The sequence below is a fragment of the Rousettus aegyptiacus genome, unplaced genomic scaffold, assembly GCF_014176215.1.
Source record: "Rousettus aegyptiacus isolate mRouAeg1 unplaced genomic scaffold, mRouAeg1.p scaffold_m13_p_18, whole genome shotgun sequence".
Classification (NCBI taxonomy): domain Eukaryota; kingdom Metazoa; phylum Chordata; class Mammalia; order Chiroptera; family Pteropodidae; genus Rousettus; species Rousettus aegyptiacus.
The window spans coordinates 19036238-19056166 of NW_023416293.1; the positions used below are offsets into that span (position 1 = coordinate 19036238).

General features: G+C 45.2%; 1 protein-coding gene across 7 annotated transcripts in view; it reads left to right on the forward strand.

Annotated features, from left to right (window-relative positions):
* The window catches only part of RYR2 (ryanodine receptor 2), a 525506-nt gene that overhangs the window by 240156 nt on the left and 265421 nt on the right, over positions 1-19929 (forward strand). For all 7 annotated transcript variants that reach the window (XM_036235620.1, XM_036235621.1, XM_036235624.1 and 4 more), the window contains 5 exons: positions 2572-2646; positions 5113-5191; positions 6895-7007; positions 12734-12833; positions 13479-13575. In XM_036235620.1, the coding sequence (XP_036091513.1) occupies positions 2572-2646; positions 5113-5191; positions 6895-7007; positions 12734-12833; positions 13479-13575 (464 nt within the window). The remainder of the gene's footprint in view (positions 1-2571; positions 2647-5112; positions 5192-6894; positions 7008-12733; positions 12834-13478; positions 13576-19929) is intronic.

The following is a 19929-nucleotide window of genomic DNA, read 5'->3' on the forward strand; positions in this document are numbered from 1 at the left end:
GGGAGTGTATCAGAGCTTTCTTAGGGGCCCAGGTCCTGCAAAGGGACCCGGAGGGCTGGTGACAGCTCTCAGCTATGCCACAGGCTCACCCAGGCATTGGAGCGGAGTGCGTGTACTGGACTGACAGTAGCATTTTTCAGGGACAGATAGGGCCTAAGTCACAGTTGGAAATGTACTTCAAGGACATGTAAGTTCCAGGTAATAATTTTACTAAAAGGACCTGATAATCCATCATATAGTTGGAGGTATTAAGAAATATACAAAGGATTGGATTAGTTCTTAAATTTCGTTTTCTCTGCGGATGATTTGCAACTAGTTCTAAGGAAATTACATGAGGTTCACTAAAATTGTTGAATGAATGAATGATTCGTTCTCAAGGCAGAGAAAATGGGCCGTGAGCCTGTTCTGCCTGATGCCCTCGGTGGCAGGAACTGTAGCCTGTTAGGCAGTAGACACCCAATAAATATTTTTCGAATAAGTAGGGAAGTGTTTCTCTCATGTAATATTTCCTGGAGAATTAGGAGGACTAGTTAAAGTGCAGGTGGGCTTACTGCGAACCGAAGGTTTATTTGTGTTACGTGAAACTTAATTCCCCCATTCCCCTTCTAATTGGTGCGATTGAAAGCGCTGCCTGCTCTACCCGTGTTTTAGATTCCGAGGAACAATTAACGTGTGAACTTCCAAAAACACCAAGGGCGTTTCCTCCAGAGTGACTGCAAAGGCCGCCAGCCTCGCTCGCTGCCCGTTGGCGTGACTGACTTCCCTGGTTGTACAGGGATTACGCGCCCGTCATTGTGCGCTCGCGGGTTTGGGTTCGGTGGCCAGAGGGAAAATGGCCCGTTCCCGAGGACGGAGCTGCTGCTGCTGCTCTGACGTGTCTGGCGCCAGCAGCGAGTCCGTTCACTGAAGCCGCTTGGGCAGCCGGCCAGGTTCGGGGCAGCCACCCGCATGAAGTACCCACAGCTGCCACCACCAGAGGAAGCCCGTAAATATTCACTTCAAACAAGGATCCGGCCACATTTAACAAGAGGGGCGGCATGGTCGCCAGAGTCAAAAACCAGAGGACAACCAATTGCCCCGTTGGATGCACCCCCTCCCTCCGACCCCCCACGATTCTTTTGATAAATGTTTATTGAATGAACAAGTTACCCAACCTGCACAAGAGTAGAAATGATACATTATATTTTTTCTGAATCAGAGCCCATTAGAGAACTGTTTAAAATGACAAGTTAGAGGGAAAGTACTGCAGCCCTTGTGACAAATTATGTTCACTTTGTGTTGTGACATGATTAGTAACAAAATTAATTTAGCGTGAATTATTTGCATACTTTTTTGAGAGTTAAAACTAAAGCTGAGGCATAAATTAGCATTTAAGTGGTGAAGGAATATCTAATATAAAATCTATAATTGTCTAATTGTATAAACTCTATAGTTGAAAAAAAATTCAGACACTAAAATATCTCCTTAGCTTAACCAATTTGTGTATATATATTCATATAAACGTATGAAACATGTAGGCATGCCTCACAGTAAAAGGAACACTTAATACTTTTTAGTTAAATTTTCATTTAAAAAATCTTGTTTTGACTGGTATCACTGTCAAGCATTACTCAAGTTCAGCTGGATTTCATAGTTTTGGAAATAATATCTGGTATGAAAAGCTAAGCTCCTCTCAAAGTAACCCAAATCAGACAAGGTAACGAATCATTCTGGCCACAAAACGGCAAACGGCAGCACTCCCTAAGAAAGGCCTCAGTCTGAAGAGGAGTGTAATTTTGCAAAGTAGAGTTTTCCCCTTTTTTCTCAGTATGTGAAAAAGGTTTTCCCCTTTTAAAAATGCAGTTTTCTTTAATACCTTTTAATATCTTTTAAGAGTGGTTCTGAGATCTTTAAAGCATCATATGTAAATAAAGTTATCTTAAGAAATTATGTAAAGCAGTAGGCAGTGGACATCTTTTTAGTAAAAGACGTATGACAGTGTTGATATTAAAGTACATTATTCTGCACGTTGTAAGGTCCATATCGTCACTCTCACCCTTGAAGCCCGTGAGGCCTCCTCTTCCTCTGGGGAAGGCGGTGCTCCTCGGCGTGGCTTCCTGTACCTTCCATGTCTCCCCAGCCAGTTTTGGGGACCCATTTCAGTTTCCCCCAAGCCAGTACAGTCATGCTCCTCTCCTCTTCCCATTTGGGACGGTCACCCTGACGCCTGGACTCGCACTCCTCACTGGCCTGGAGCCACCTGCACGTTGGCTTTCGCTGGACAGTGTTCACGAGCTTCGTGCCGAGAGCTCAGGTCCCTGTCCCCGAGGAGCTCACGCACGGCCCGGGAGGGAGAGGTGCTCGCGGCGGGGGCGCAGGTGCCACCGTGATGATGTGATGAGTGCTTGCTGAAGTCGGCTCGCTGCGCGGCGCGGGCTCAGCCCGCCTCCCGGGTCAGGAGTCCGTCCGCAGCACTGTGCGTGTCCGTCACCGCTCTCACGTTTTCCCGGAGAATGAGACAGCATTTATTGACTTTGTTAACTTTGCTCTTTGGGTTTTCTTTTCTCGCCGACCCTTCTCCTCCCTCTGCAGACTGCTCAGGGCGGCGGCCACCGGACGCTCCTCTACGGACACGCCATTCTGCTGCGCCATTCCTGCAGCGGCATGGTGAGTGGCAGTGGCGCTGGGCGCGGTGCGTGGCACGGGGCGCGGTGAGTGGCTGGGCGCGGTGAATGGCTGAGCACGGTGCGTGGCGCTGAGCACGGTGACTGAGTGGCCCTGGGCGTGGTGAGTGGTGCTGGGCGCGGCGCGTGGCGCTGGGCGTGGTGACTGAGTGGCGCCGGGCGCGGTGGGAGGCGTGGCTCCGCCCCTGGGCGCTGTGCCCACCGCCTGGGCCTCCATGGCCCAGAAGCGTTGGCAGTGGCATCTCAGTGATGGCAGCAACGGGCCTGGACACCCGGGTTCGCACTGCCCTTGTCCCATTGTAAGATGAAGATCGCCTAGATGGCCTTTCCAGTCCTTCCGTCTGCCATCGCGTGACCCCTGTTTTTAGTTTCTTAACTTTGGTAGCTCAGTTTTAGGAGAGGCATTAACAGTAAAATAAGATCTATTTCTCATTTCTGACTTTGTTTTAAACAGTTTATTGACTAAAGAATTAAAGTATTCTTACTGAAAGATAAAAAAATACCTGTGAATTCCACTGTCAATTTTCTGCTAACTTCTTTTCCTTAACGAGATGTTTGCTTTTCTTTTTCTCTGTCAGCTCGCTCTTTCACCCACTTACCCACACGACCCATTGGCTATACCTACATGTATATTTCATTCTTACATGTATAAAATATGTACAAATATATAAAAGTTTCATTCAATTCTTTGAAAGCTTTATTATATTATAAAAAAATACATATTCATTCTACAAGATTTGGAAATTAAAGAAGAAAAAAAATCTTCATGGTCACATTAATGAGAGAAAAACCGTTGGGGACTTTAAAAAATTAAAAAACTTTTCTTAAAAATTTTCTTCATAATTGAGATCTTACTGCATAACCAAACTTATATCTTGATTTTTTTAAAATGTATTATCACAGCTTAAGCATAATACATGTTATTTAATTCTTAATCTAATTTTAGTGAGTATGTGATAGTCCAATATCTGGAAATAAATATAATTCACTATTCCTTTTAAGAAGGAGATAATTCCCAAAATATGTAAACTGCTCCAGGGTAGGAGACTAAGCATAGCCTCAATACTAATACATACACACACGCACACATGCAAAAAACTGTAAATCTCCATCGTGAATATTGATGTGACAAGTCTGATTAATGGAATTCAAAAGTACATGAAGAGAAGTACAGGAGAAGTATGGATATGATTTTAGTGATGACCTAATCATTCCTGTTCATCACATAAATATGTCAAGTAAGAAGAGTTATCACTTTAACAGGTGATGAAAAGGTTTTAATAAAACCCAACACCTATTTCTATTAAAAACTAAGCATTGATGATTATTTTCTCAACGATGAAGCAAATGTCAATGCCACATCAATAGCAAACATCATACTCAATTGTCAAACACTGAAGCCATTCTTGGCAAAACAGAAACAAAGACAAACTAGAACATGCCATTAACATTGTATGGAAATCCTGGCTCTCATAGCACCCGTGAAATAATGTAAAGGAAGACACCTTAAAAAATGGCTGGATACAAGAAAACTAGATAAAACAACCTATTTTCATATAGCAATAGCACATTAGAACTTCATAGGGACAATTCCATTTTCAATGGCAATCAAAACACATAAGCTACAGGAAATAATAAATGTGAGAGTCTTTTTTTAGCGAAAGCCACGCTGCATGGAGCGGGCCGGTGAGAGCCTGGGCATGGCCGGCAGACCTGGTTTGAGGCTGTTCCCCTCGTGTGCTCTGCTGACCCTCTTCAAGCTCGGAATTGCATCTGCAAATGTCATTTGTTCATTTGATGAATATTCTCGAGCACCTCTGTGAGCTAATTGTCCAGCTCCTCCCTGCAGAGCTTACTCCCGCTTGCTGGGGTAACTGTGGCATCGGCCTCGCAGCCGCTGTGGCCGTCCGAGAATACCCCGTTAGGAGAACGTAGGAGGAGGGGAAAGGCGAGGAGATGACGGACCCGCACACGTGCGTACACGCGTTCAAAACTCCCTCCAGTGAGGCCGCGCACCCACGTCAAATCTCGGTGGGTTTCAGAGAGTTAAAAATTAAAAATGAAAATGCAGCTGGGAGATAAAAATGAACAGTTTTCAAATTTCTGTTTGGAAGATTTCTAAGCATCAGATCAGGTTGCACTTCCGCTCGTGGTCATCACAGCACACGAGGTGGGCGCTGTGCAGGCGCGTCCCCAGCTACGTGTCTTCACGTGTCACCAGACTTATGAGGGGGAGGAAGACCTCATGTCCTTGTGGACCCCACTCCTGACGGATGCTGGAGGTGGTGACTGTTCTGCCCCACGGTGAGAACCCGGGCTCAGCGCAGAAGGAGCCGTAGTTAAAAGGAAAGGCTGATACAGCAGAGATCGACTGACAACGAGCCGCGTGTCAGAGTCAGACTTGGGGCTGTGAACGTTTTGTGACAGCGACTGATTCTGTGTCTTTCAGTATCTGTGTTGCCTGTCCACCTCCCGGTCTTCCACGGATAAACTGGCCTTCGATGTTGGCTTGCAAGAAGACACGACAGGTGAGTCCCTTGGTCCATGCCGATGCTGTGTGCAGAGAGACAGGGCGGGGGTTGGAAGGAGGCACGAGGCCATCAGGTGCATTAGCTGAGCGTCCTCATGGGCGGAGTCAGGAAGAAACGAGCAGCGACTGTCTCAGGAAAGTGTGGTGCAAGCAGGAAGTGCGCGCTGTTCTCATCGCTCGTCATTCCCATGCGATTAGCTGGATACTCAGACTAAACCTCAAACCTTATTCTTGTGATGGATTTGGGTGAAAACACAGAAGGAGCACTTGCGCAGTGTGTAAGTTGTTTTCCTACATGAGATGACTACAAAATAGTCAAAACAACAAGACAGTCCCTCTTCCTACACCCAGATCCCTCACGCTACTGCTTCTGAGTTCCCTGCCTGCATCAGAATTAAGCTCAGAAGGCAGATATTTTCTTCCCTGTTTATCGCTGTATCCCCAGCTACTAAAGCAACTGACAAATAGTGGTGTTTTATAAATGTCTGAGTGAATGAATGAAAAACTCTCTATAGCTCTAAAAATGTGGATTGAGTGAATGAGGATAAGGAATTCTGCAAGGTGACATTCAAGTAACTGTAGTTTGTGTAAGAAAAGCAGTTCAGGGCACAGGTTATGTGATGATCGTAACCATGCTTAAGAAATGTTACTTGCCGATTCATTTACTCATTTATGCAAAATGAATTTTTATTGAGTGTGGAGCAATGAAAGCAAAAACGTTGGTGTCTGGAGGGGACCCAGTAAACAAAGCATGAACGGTCCCTGCTATTATGGAGCTTACATTCTGGCTCTGGGAAATTGGAAAGAAGAGAAAAGAAGTGTTATGGAAAAATAATAAAGCTGGGCAAAGGGAGAGAATGAAAATGATTAATCATATCACTAAAACCATTCTCATTTTTTGGATGGAACTTATATTTAGGTGTTAAAAGGAACTAGAAACAGATTGAAGAATTAAATGCTAAGTTTCTATCTTAGGTAGTAAGATTGAAGAATAAAGAATGGATATATAGTTTATGAGGATTATGCTTTACTTGTTCTAGAAGAAATTATTTGATTATACATAGATATTTTTTATGCACCCTTCTATAGTAGAATTCTTTTATATTTTGCCCTTAGATTAATAGAAACTACCACATTTTAAAATAACAATAAAATGAGGCACAGGATAGAAAAATGTAGATGACAACAATTGCACCCATTTCAAATCAGCATCCCTCAAAAGCACAGAGTTCTTTAAACTCTTATAAATGCAACTGTCACAACACAAAACCCCAAGTCCTTTTAAAAATCAGCTGGTGAAAAACTATTCCAGAGAACAACGTGGACAGTGTCCTAACGTGCAGCAAGGCCACGTGAGTAGCCTTCTGTTAGCATCAGTAAATACCGTTTTTAAGCAATTCTTAGTGGGGGAAAAAAGACACCACACTTCTCAAAAATGTCACAACCAGTTCTATGAGAACCTTTGCATTTCAGTGCGTCTTCTCTTAAGTTTATTCGGCCTAATTCTTTTGATCTGCAAGGTCTAAGAGATTAATTTGCATTACAGTTCACATTTCTGAAGGTCGTGTGAACAGAGCAATTTCATTTTAAGGAGACCGATTTCGAAAACTTGTTTCATTTCCCTCTTTTATTTCGGAGTCGCTGGTGAAGGAACCGGTTTAACTGAGAGGCATGTCTGTTTTGCTCGCCCCTGCGCTCCAGGTGAGGCCTGTTGGTGGACCATCCACCCGGCCTCGAAGCAGCGGTCGGAAGGGGAGAAAGTTCGAGTGGGAGATGACCTCATCTTGGTGAGCGTGTCCTCCGAAAGGTACTTGGTAAGTACGATCATGGACTTGGTGATGTAAATGACAGGTCAACTCAATCATCCCTTTGAAGTTCGGATTGAAAGTTATCTGGGAAAATTGCTTATAAACGAGCCTATGTCTCTGTTGATTTATAAATAACTCCCTAAGTCGGGGACCGATGGGTCGTGTGCAGGTGTGGCTTACCAGGTCTGTTTTGACAGGCTCCCCTTGTGCCCTTGATCTTGTTCATGATATTGTTGTTAGTGTCTGTTCCCGGATTGTTTTATTAATAGCATGTAAATGCAGTGTAATCAGGAATTCAAAATTCCATGGACCTTATTTTGCATCCGACGAGAATGCTGCTTAACGAGGTTGTGGCTACCTATTTTGATATTTATGAAAGCAATTATTTGAGAAACACTTGCCATGTTGGAAAGGAGAAAAGAGAGAACAGTTAAGCGTCTCAGTGACGTTGCATTATTTCAGAGGGTAGGGGCTGGCAATGGGAAAATAAAGAAAAGGTTATATTTAACCAATGAAGGCTTTTTAAATTAATTAATTAATTTTATTTTTGCAGTGAGGCCAATATATATGTAATTGAATTTACTTAGTGAATTTGTTTTTGCTAAAGAATAATCACATACAGAAGTTCATAGATTAAAATCAATGGAAGTATGAAAAGACGTGAATGCAGAACACCATTTCTATTTTAAGATTGAAATAGTAATTAAATGTAAAATGGGGTATTGTAATATTTACATGAATACCAACCCAAAACATCCCAGGCACCATAGTGGACGATGGTCGAAACAAAATCAGAAATCGAGTGTTGCTGGTTAGGCCCGCACTGGTTCACAGACAGCGTATTACTGTGGCCATAAATCAGAATGTTATTTGTGTTTAACTGACTTTGGGTTAAGCAGTCGGTGCCCTCGGCTCTGTGAACCTGGAAGTCGGCTGGCTTCGGGGCTGTTGCGGGTCCGTTTTTGCTTGCCGACATCTAGTTCCAGCTCTGACACATTTTGAGGGAAAGCGGTTTGTTTCCCTTGCTTTGTGGAGGGATGAAGCCGGGGAACTGGCGGAAGGCATTCTCGGGGTGACGGGCGGTCGAGGGGTGTCCGGCGGGCGGAGCTGCAGGGGGGCCTGGAGCGTTTCTGTCCCTTTGTCTCGTAACCCGCGTGGGCGCTGCAAGCGCCACGCTCATTTCTAGGACAGTGCGCGCGTGCCTCAGCTTGTCAGATAAGCGTCTCGTGAGCCCTTGTGTGTCTGTGCTGTGACGTGTTCCAATCAGACAGTACACATTCTGAGTTCTAGTTTTACTTGGAATCCAATAGCAGTAATTGGAGTATTGTTAGTTTTTTTGCTATTGAGTAGCATGAGTTCCTTATGTATTTTGGACATTCACCCCTTGTCAGGTGTGTGATTTGCAGATAGATACCTTCTCCCATTCAGCAGGTACCTTTTCATTTTGTTGGTAGTTTTCTTGGCTGCACAGAAGTTTGTTAGTTTGATGTAATCTCATTAGTTAATTTGTGTTTTTGTTGCCTTTCCCTAAAGAGACGAGTCCAAAAAGATATTGCTAAGGCTGGTATTAAAGAGCTTACTGCCTGTGTTTTCTTCTAGAAGTTTTATGGTTTCTGGTCTTACATTCAAGTCTTTAATCTGTTTTGAATATACTTTTGTATGTGGTATAAGATAGTGGTCCAGTTTCATTCTTTCGCATATAGCTGTCCAATTTTCACAGCACCAGTTATTAAAGAGATTGTCTTTACCCCACTGTATATTCTTGTCTCCTTTGTTATAGATAAATTGACCAAAAACACATAGGTTTATTTCCGGGCTCTCTATTCTGTTTTGTTGATCTGTGTGTCTGTTTTGATTACTATAGACTTGTAGTATACTTTGAAATCAGAAAGCAATGTTATAGCCATTATAGAAAGCAGTATGGAGGGTCCTCATAATATTATAAATAAAATTACCACAAGATCCAGCAATTCTACTTCTGGGTATTTATCCAAAGAAAATGAAAACACTAATTTGAATAGATATAAGAACTTCTACATTCACTGCAGATTTATTTATAGTAGCCAAGATATGGAAGCAACCTAAGTGTCCATTGATAGATACACACACATACACACACAGAAAATTTTTCAGCCATAAAAAAGAATAATCTCTTACCATTTGCAACAACCTTGATGGACCGAGAGGGTATTACGATAAATGAAATAAGTCTGACAGAGAAAGGCAAATACCGTAAAATTTCACTTATATATGGAATCTAAAAAAACATGAATAAACAAATCGAAACAGAAACAGTCATATATATAGGAAGTGGTCACCAGAGTGGGGAGGGGTTGAGGAAAGGGGCTGAGTAGGTGAAGAGGATTCAGAGGCACAAACTTCCAGATGTAAAATAAACAAGTCATGGCTTGTAATAAACGGCGTAGGGAACATAGTTAATAATACTGTAATAACTTTGGGGACAGACGAGCTAGATTTGTGGAGATCGTTTAGTAATCTATATAAATGCCAAATCACTGAAACTAATAGAGTATTACATGTCAACTGTAATTCAATAAAAAAGACTGCTTTAGCAAAGTAGCTTCAATATAAGAGAAATATGCTATTTAAACTAGGAAGATGTGGCTGAGTAGGTATTACTGACCGTAAATCCACTTAAGACTAAACAAATGAGGTAGAAGCCGGTTTTCCTTGTGTCAGGAAGGTATACCTGATCCCGTGTGCGGAAGATTTTTATGCATGGATTGGATCACTTGCATTGGAAGCATTTACTTTCACCTAATTTTCTATCGATTAGGTCACCTATAGAAACAGTCAGAGGTTTCGAGATCCATGAAGACATTACCAAGCTGACAACTAACTGTGTGAAAGTAAATTAGGAAAAACAGAACTCTACAGTCTAAAGAGCGATTAAAATGCTTAAAAGAAAAAAGCTAATTTAGGGTTCATAAAAACTTATTCTACCTCTCTCCTACCCAATAATAATTTCAAATAAGAAATACAGGGTGTTTTGATTACATAATATGTTGAATTGCCTCAAGCTGCATAAAAAATATTGATAACTAAAAAGACAGGATCATAAATATGTTTAGTCTATTTATTGTACCAATCAAGGTATTTTCAATTGATTTACCTCGAGTCTTCTTTCTCGCTGTGTATCAGGCAGTGGGGTGACAGACTATTACGTTCAGAAGGAGCATCTAGTCTCTGCCCCTCATTTTTTCTCAGAATAACAAACAGTGAAGCCCAAGGGATGATACGTCTTATTTATTTGTGTCCCTGTCACCGAATAATTCACCCAGAGTGTTGCATCACCAAGGCCAAAGTACCTGACACTTGCTAAGAGATAAATAATTGGGTAAATAGTTACTGTTTCAGAGAAGGGTCGTATTCAGATATTCTTGGATTTTTTTGTGCCGTGGACCCCTTTTGCAGTCTGACCCCTCGTCATCATGGTTTCAAGTACGGAAAATAAATACGCACAGGATGACGAAGGACACGCGAAGCAGCAGCGCGCGGCCCCGGCTGGGACGTCTCGAGGGCGGAGTCCCGAGGCGCCTCGCGGGGCCGCGTCAGGCCCGTGGGCCGCGCTTTCTGACGTTCAGTGCCCCGGGCCTGGCTTGGCCTCGCTCTTACCCAGATTTTCCTTTGCCGTGCAAGCGGCAATATCGAGTGGAAGCATTTAAAGTGGTTATGCGGGGAGAATATTTTCCCGAGAGGAGCGGAGGCCATTGGCGTGGACGCCCCTGCGGACCGCAGCGCGGGGCTTTGGGGCCCTGCTGCGTGCGTCGTTCTCCGCCTCCTGGCGTCTCCTTGTTACCCGCGGGAAGGGGCCTGCGTGGGGGCCGCCTGCCGCCCGCCCGCCCCGTGCTCGGTTACCGAGTCGGCGCCCTGGGCCCCAAGGACGACACTCCCTGCTGTCCCTTATGTCCTCGTACCTCGGCCCCTTTGCGTGAGCACTCCTCCTCTCCTCCTGGTCACCCTGACGCCCTTATCAGAGCCTCTTGGGGGCCCCGGGACGGGGGGGGGGGGGCAGTCACAATTACGAGGCTTCTGGCGTATTAAAAGTGAAACTCTGAACGGCTTCACGGCGGTCCAGCCCCAGCGCGGTGACCAATGTCCCAGCCTGGTGGGCTGGGTCTGCTTCCTCCTCGGTCCTGTGTGCTTTATTCATATTTAGCACAATGCTTATAATAGTGTAGTCAGTGAACCATGAAGGACTAATGAGCGATGAAAATCTACTTATATGGCATAAGCTTTCACTCGGATTGGAAAGTAAAAATTTAAGCGTTATTGTTTTGAATCATCTGCTCATGGTTTGGTAAAATCCACATGGCTTTATGGAGATACTGTGTGTGTGTGTGCATGTGTGTGTGCGCGCGTGCACGCTGTTGTTTTGGCTCAGGTCATTGAAATAGGTACATTTGTGGAATAGCTTGAAATATTTTTTAGGTTTACACTTTGACTTTAAAGGTTTGGTTCTCCACATACTCGTTTATTGAATAACGCCGCTGGATGCCAGGGGTACAGCTGCGAACCTGAGCCAGACAGCTTAGGAGAGGGAGAAAGAAAAATACACGAAATTACATTGTGTCTTGATAGCTTGGAAGGAAAATGTATTTTTCTTGTTCGTGGAAGCAGAGGGCATATGATTTCTTTGTAAATAGTTAAAGAATTTTGACAATAAAGGAATCGCAGCCGGGATTTTGCTTAAGGCCAGGCCGAGGGGCAGTAGAGCGGGTAGAGGGTGGGCAGCTGGCCGCAGGGGAGCGGCATCAGCAGGTTATAGCGAAACCTGATCAGTCAGCTGGTAGGCTTTTATTGATGGGAGGAGTTATCGATGAGATAGCTACAGATATATCAAATGTCAAACATTTCTTTGTTTGTTTTTAAAAGAGAGAGTGAAATACCTACTTTTGCTGGCGACTTGAGGACAGGATCTTTAGGTAAACGCGCCCCTAGGGTGTGAATGGGGGACACTCCAGAGGGATGACTTCTCACTGCTGCCGGGGAGCACCGGGGTGTTTACCGAGATGTCCCCGAAAAGTGCTGGTGGCTCGGTGTGAGTTCCAGTTGCTGGAGGCAGCTGGGTCCTGCCAGTAACATAATTGACATTTGACAGTAAAATTCCAGAGTGGTTACATAACTTTGCTTTTTAAAAAAAAATCATTTGAGAACTCCTATTTTATGGCTCTAAAATGTTATTTTAATGCATTTTTATTTTAAGAAGAAAAATCTGAAATTTGTAACACTGAATTTTGGGGGACATGTGTCGTCCTGGTTTTAGAAACCTGTTAGGAAATATCACCATCTAGTGGCTATTTTGTCAAATTGCAGATGAAAGTCCCTAAAGGACCCAGTAAAACTTAAGACAAAACACTGTCGCACTATGTTGTGTAGAAAGCTTATTGTAGTCCTAATGGTAAGTGCCCACTATCTGTGAGGCTTAGAGCAAAATCGTCTACTTAATAAATTTGTTTTAGTGGATTCATTTGTATATATCCTAATCAGAGGCTTAAGGTAGGAACTCTTAGAGTGAAGCTGAAATATACTGGAAGTCCAATAGAAACTAATTTTTTCTACTAGCGTCTTCATTTTTGAGTGACAGGCTGGAGTGGATGTTCCGCGGGCACAGTTCAAGCCTGCAAGGTCAGGGCCGAGTTGCCGGGCCACATGGGAGGTAAGAAGACTCGCAGGAGCCCTGAGTGACGCTTCGTTTGCCTCTCCCGCAGCACCTGTCCTACGGTGACGGCAGCTTGCACGTGGACGCGGCTTTCCAGCAGACCCTGTGGAGCGTGGCCCCCATCAGCTCAGGGAGCGAAGCAGCCCAAGGTGAGCGCGCCACCCCGATGAGGGGCGCGTCCTAGCTGCGGACTCGCCGGTCACCTTTGCAGTTGTGATAAGGAGCCGACAGGTCATGGGAGCTTTCTGTGTCACACGGTTCTGTCGTGTGGATGCAAGTCATTCAAGCCTCTCGCTTACACCGCTGCTTATAAGTGAAGTGTGTGTTAAGATTTATCTTTCCTTATTTTTACGCTATTGTCAGCTTTAGCTTTTTTGTGTGTGCTTCGTGTGATAGCTTACAGGATATTGGTCCCAGGGAGGGTGACTTAGGGCTGGACCACAACAGTGTTTATGATTCAGGGCGTCCAGGAAATGTCTGCGTTTGCTCTGATTATCGTCACTTGTATAGGTCCAAATCTGAGCCTATCCATACTCGTATGTTTAATGAAGGATTTTATGGGACTGAAGTTGTGCCCTCTAGTGGGAATCTCACAAACTGTGGCACTTGGGGACCCAGGGCTCAGAGGTGGCAGGCCGGTGGCTCCATCGCTCTCTGCGATTTGGGCCGGGAACTAAGCCTTGCTAGGCTTCTGACTCTCTGTCCACGGAAATGAGAGATTGGACCCGGGGATTTGCCTCTTGCCGGCCTCTGACCCTGACAGTTCGAAGGTGACAGCGTTTCGATCCTTGCAGGGTATCTGATCGGTGGCGACGTCCTCAGGTTGCTGCACGGACACATGGACGAATGCCTCACTGTCCCTTCGGGAGAGCACGGGGAGGAGCAGCGGAGGTGGGTACTCCGGCCCGGCGCCCGAGCCCTGCCCCTTCTTGCCGTGATACAGTCTGTCAAATTAAGGACATGTCGGTCAGGCCATTAGCATAATAGAAAGTGGGTCCCTGATGCTCATCTGTCTCCTGAAGTGACCTGATCGTTGGCCTCCTTAGAAGTTTTTTGTCGTGTTTTAGTTATCTATCAATAGAATTGCTGAAAATTTCTGTATAATTAAAACATGGTAAGAAGCATTGAATTAAACTCAGTGGGAGGAGTGAACACATAGAACTAAACTACTTAAAACTTCATTAAATGTTCATTAGTTTTGATTAATTGTCCTTCTGGAACATTTAGTCTCAGATTCAGTTTCAAAGTCAGAGTTCTTGATTTGCACAAAAGTTTAGAGCCTTTTGCTATTACCTCCTGTTTACTGACGTAGGTAATAGAATTGACCACTTTTCCTAATATTTCGTGTGATTATAACACCTCTCTCATGTTACTGGGCATTAGGCCAGGATCACTCTGAGTGGAGACTCGGGGGTGGAGGGAGGGACCCCCAGCCTTGTCTGAGGAAACCCTTTGCTCTTCTGCTCTTGACCTGGGCCCAGCGGGGGGCCGGGCCCCGCCCTCGCTCTGTAGAGGGGCCAGCCGCTGTGGAGTGAGCAGAGTGAGCGGCGTTTACATTTTGAAACGGAGTGTTCTGTGGAGTGTTCTGTGCCGGTGCCGTTGTCCGCCTCCCCTGGGCCTTGGGGGATCCGCGTGGGGGACCAGCGTGGGGGACCAGCGTGGCACTGAGCGTGGCACTGGCAGGCCAGAGGTTGGATGGTTACCACCGCGGAGAAGATGAGGGGAAGTTTCAGAGGTGTTCTGACATCGTTCTGAGCCCGCTTCCCCGCTGCGTGCGTGATGGACACCCCCCCGTCCCCCCCAACACACACACACACACTGGTGTCATTCTTGCTGTGATGCTGATAATTTTCACGTCACGCCGATCTCGGTCTGCGTTCAGACAGCACAACGCGGCTCTTTCTGGGGCGCGATGTCAGCAAGAACGCGCCCCGGCGCAGCACTCACGCGGTGCGATGAGATTACCCTGGACGCAGACCGTGGCTCGAGGGCGAAAATGAGTCCGAAGGAGGCAGCAGCCTAAGCGCGGTGCTGAGCAGAGCTGCGCCGGCCTCGAGCGCATGGCGAGATCGAGCGATTATTTGCATATGACGGTAAAAATAGTTCTTTTATGTTTATAGAGCACTTTGTTATTTCCAACCTCGGAGTATCGTTGCGTAGAAAATCTGTCTCCCTCCGTCCTCACCCTTCGTCACTTCATTGCCCCAGGGGACACGGCAAAGCCACGGGACAGTGCAGCCCCGGGGAGAAACACGTCACAATAACCTAAAAATGTGTTTTGATTCATCCACAGTAAGACATACATATAATCTGACATTTGGACAGCGACGCGAAAGCTGGACCCGTTCCAGAGAAATATTTCTTTTTCTCGTTGCCCTTCCTGTCATGATGGCCTGCTGTACTCGTTAATGCTGTCCTGTCGTTACAGTTAAAAACTAAAGTCAAGACAGGTTTGTCGTAAGTAGTGCAAGGGGGTAAGGACATGGCCAGAGCGACCCCTACTTCTGAAAGATTTAGGGACAGGTCGGTCACAAGTGCTGTGCCCCTGAATGCACTCGCCAGCCCACCGGTTTCGCTCCATGGACAGTGACTGGATGTACGTGATTAATGCAGCGATTGAAGATGCAGCTGAGCGACGAGCTCTGTAGTTCTAGGAACCGATGGCGTTATCTTTAACTTCCTCTTAGCTCTGGATTTGAGCGTGTACGTGGTCACGCTTGCATCCTCATCAGAGCATTAAGAAAAAGTCTCAGCGGGAAGAGCACGTCGCGTCATTTAATTAAGTGGAATTAAGTCGGAGAACGATGCGAACTGAAGTTGGACTAAATATGTTTCCTGCTCAGCTCCCTCTCATGGACTGAATTCTCACACGCTCTTGAAATCCAGCATCACTATTGTTTTATTTCAGGTTTCTCGAGATTTTTCCAGGAAGACATAGGGCCCTAAAATTGCTGGTATACAGCTTGTTTAAACAACAACGGAAGTAGTAGAGCAATCTACAGAAGTCGTGAGTTGGGCAGAAGGAGACACGCTGAGCACTCACTGCAGAACCGCGATTTCTTAGTTCTCACACTCAGATGGTGAGAAAGAATCAGGGGGAACCAGGTTCTGCTGCTGGTTAGATGCAGCATCGCGTTGTGATTATTGCTTTAAAAACAAGCTTTCATTCTGCAGGCTTGGAATTTGGTTGCCATGTTCTGTGCACCGTCTGAATTAAGTATGAGGAATATCATTTTAATTAGGGGAACATCACTGGAATTATTATTCAAGATCTGTGATTTGGAAACCAGCATAGGGAACATTTTTTGAGAAGCATTACTTGCATGTTAAAATGGGTTTTGACACACAGCTCATAAGTGGTTTTATTCATTCAGTAAGAATTTGTGGAATGGCTATCACATTGTGGGTGCTGGGGTTATAGTAGTGTATAAAAAGATGTAAAGTCTCTTTTCTCAAGGAGTTTACATTCTAGAGGGGACATACAACCACAAAAACCTAAGTGTGCTTATTCATGCACCCACATGCCCATGCGTGCATAGATAAAATGCGCCAGGTGATGATAAGCACTTCAGAGAAAAATGAAAGGAGAGAAGGAAATGGAGAATGTTTATGTTTGTGTGTTTGAGAGAGAGAGAAAGGGAGGGAGGAGGGGGGAGGGAGAGGGGAGGGAGGAGGAGGGATCAGAGGAGAGAGGGAGGGAGGAGGGGGAAGGGAGAGGGGAGGGAGGAGGGGGGATCAGAGGAGAGAGGTCCTCCCTTTCGGCTGCATCGGGCATCACTCCCGGCACACACTTGCTCTGTCTTGTTACTTTCAAATGCAGGACAATTAAGTCATCGTTTCTGACAGTCCCTGGAAAGAAATGCTACATTTGCTTTCCGGCCTGTGGCTCAGCAGGCAAAAGCCTTGCCGTGTGTATGCAGGACCATATTTTCGCCTCCATGGATGGCCTTTTTAATGTTACATGGTGATTTAATGAGCTTTAGCTGTAAATAATTGATAAGGCATGAGATGGGTTTGCTGTAATGAATTAAATGGCTCTCCCTCTGGCTTCGAGAGATGCATGTTTACGTCCGTGTGCACCACTGGACGGCCAGAGTCCTTGCAGAATTTGTGTTTGCTCGGCCCCTACCTGGGAGGGGCTCGCAGGGCTCCCCTATTGTGCTCTGAGACAGTCAACGCTGAAGTTACCTCCTTAGGCTTTTCTCCCTTCTCTTCCCGGCCACGTCCCATGTGGGCCTTTTTGGGCTGGTCTGGGAACAGGATGGTTTGCTAAACAGTTTTGATGGAAGTCGGCTCATAGAGGAGAACGATTTTCTCTCTCCCCTGAGGGAGGTCCACTCTGCCCGCCACACTTAGACCACCGCCGACTGCAGGCAGCACCGGGCTCGGCTCCCGCCCGTCGTCCCCCAGCGGCCCCACTCGGCCGGGGAGAGGCTGGGCGAGGGGGCGCTGATGTCAGAAGCGGGCTTTGAAGGCAGAGGATTAAAGCATTCCCAGGAATCAGAGCCGCTGGACCTCAGTAAAAATGAAAAAGCATTGACATGTTTGGTACACTTAAATTGTGTGAATTAAAAAAGACAATAGATTAAAAAATCAACATTAAGAAAAGCAGAGAAATGTCCCAGATTTTTCAAATCTGTCGGTGAAAATTTAAGACCATTTTTACTTGTTTACACCTAGCTTATTAACAAACTAGGTGGAAACAGTATCTTTCAGGAAAAAAAAAAGACTTTAATTTCCAAGTGCCTTCGTGGCTGCACTGTGTCCTGTACGGGGGTGAAACGCGCAAGTGCCAGGAAAACAGGTTGTTTCCTGTTCTGCTCCCATTTGCTCGATCCTTTTAATACCGACGTGCCGTGTAAGGGTGTTAGTGTTTTTAACCCACGATGAGTCATTCACATTTTCTACAGGTGTGTCATCCAAAGACACACCTGTTTCCCCTCATGCTCAGTTTGGGCAGAGACGTTATCTCGGACCCACCCCTGGGCAGATAGGCAGCGCTGCTGGATTGTTCTGTCACTCTCAGACCCCTGGCAGCTGCTCCAGCACCTGCCCCTGGCCCAGCCCGACGGCGAAGACCATGGTAGAAGCAGAAATTCTCCTGTGAAGCATGTTAACTGAAACTTAGACTTTCACTCTGAAATCTTTTAATCTGGGATGTGCTTTTCAGTCACTTCAACTCAATTCCTTTAATGCTTATTGAGGGACTCCTATGTCTAGGCATAAGGCCATGTGCGGGATAGAAAAATGAGTGACAGCCAGCCGGTCTTTGAGGGACCGACAGCTGTGAGGGTGTCAGCAGCACGGCGCTGAGGAAGAAGGCCATGAATCAGGGAAGGCCGGTCACAGCGTCTGCGACTGCAGGAGACCACGGTTTCTAGATCGTGGAAAACGCACTCACTATTCTACCATTTAAGGAAGACCAGGCCAGGCGGGACCTGCGGGTCACTGAGGAGCAACGAGATGCCTGCCTCGGGAGCCGCTCTGTCTGGCTCAGGAAGGCTCCAGTGTCATTTTGGTGACTCCTGAAAGCTGGCTGTCTGCTTGGAGGAAAGAAAAGCCGTCTCAGTAAATCACCACACCAGCCTGAGTGAGTCGAGAACAATCTTGAAGCCAGAGGGTCCCTCTTCCTTGGCTAAGAGCCTTCTGTACTGGAGGCACCTTGACTTCAGGTCGCTCCCCAGGGAAGAACCCCAGCCCCGACAGCAGGGACCGGAACCCCTCCTCTCCAGGGGATTGCACTGGCTGAGGGACTGAGCTGCTGGAGGAAGCAGGGAGCGGAAGGGGACCGCAGCGGAAATGCAGGACCCACCGAGGAAGAGGCGCTTCCGCGGGGAGCTGAACACCTCCACCCCTGAGGAAATGGCGGTGAACCGGGAATAGACCAGCCCAGTCTTGGGCAGCATCTAGCTTCTCACCGTTGAGTATGATGCTAAGTCTAGGCTTTTTGTCGATCATCTTTATCCAAGAAAGGAAGTCCCTCTCTCTAGTTTACTGAGAGATTTTATCATGAATGGGTGTTGGATTTTGTCAGATGCTTTTTTGCATCTACTGATATGACACTATGATTCTTTTCTTTAGCTTATTGCTGTGATGGATTCTGTGAATGTTCAGTGATATTTTAGTTAATAACTTTGAGTACGAAAGGAAAAAAGTACTCATTCTTGCTACTATATACTTATATTCAAACAGAACTTTTCTTTTGAGATAGTGATATTTCTATAGTTACCAATTATGACTTTTATAATCTGTTTTGTTAAGATTAAAAAAACACTGATTTTAAGTTTAAAAAACACTTTTCAAAGGAGAATCGAATTCTGTCATCCATCATGCATTTACTGAACATTAAGTTTGGAAAAATGAATAATTCTAAATGAGTAATTACTAATGAATATTTTGTCCTGCATTATGGTAACTAAAATACATTGATAAGGCTGTTTTTGTCCCTACCGAAGTTTATATAAACACGTCATAAGCATTTGAATTGGTAAGGCAGTCTTTAGAGGCTGGTAAATTATTCTTCTCTATTTTCATTTATTTATTTTATTTTGTATTTTTTTAAAGTTAAATTTACTGGAACGACATTGGCTAATAAAATCATGTAGGTGTCAGGTGCACAAATCAATGACGCGTCGTCAGCATGTCGCACCGTGTGTTCACCGCCCAGTGGCACATCTGCCATCGTCACTCGACCCCCTTTACCCGTATCTGCCTCCCCCGCCTTCCCCTCTAGTAACCGCTAAACTGTTGTCTGTGTCTGTAAGTTTTCGTTTGTTTGTTGTGTTTGTTTGTTGCTTTCAGTTTTGTATCCCACACATGAGTGAAATCCTCTGGTTCTCACCTTTTCCTGTCCGACTTATTTTGCTTTGCATGATTATCTCAAGATCCATCCCTGTTGTTGCAAATGGCAGAGTTTCATCTTTTCTTTGTGGCTGAGCAGTAATCTCTATTTTTAACTCATGTAATTGACTTACCATCCGATTTGATGTGGCTGATTAAGTTACCTTTTATTATTGTTGCTCCCTGTTGTGATGTTCGGCATCTGTTACATACTCTAACCCGTCTCCAGACAAAAATGAAGCCACAATGCATTAAAAAGTAGATTTCTAATAGCAACATTCCCAATTGCTAAATATAAAAAAAGAAAAAGAAGAAAAAAATTTACTTGGAGAAAATGATATCCGTGGTTGATATTAATAGTCGACTATTTAAACTCATCAGTGTTAAAATAATACAAACTTGTTT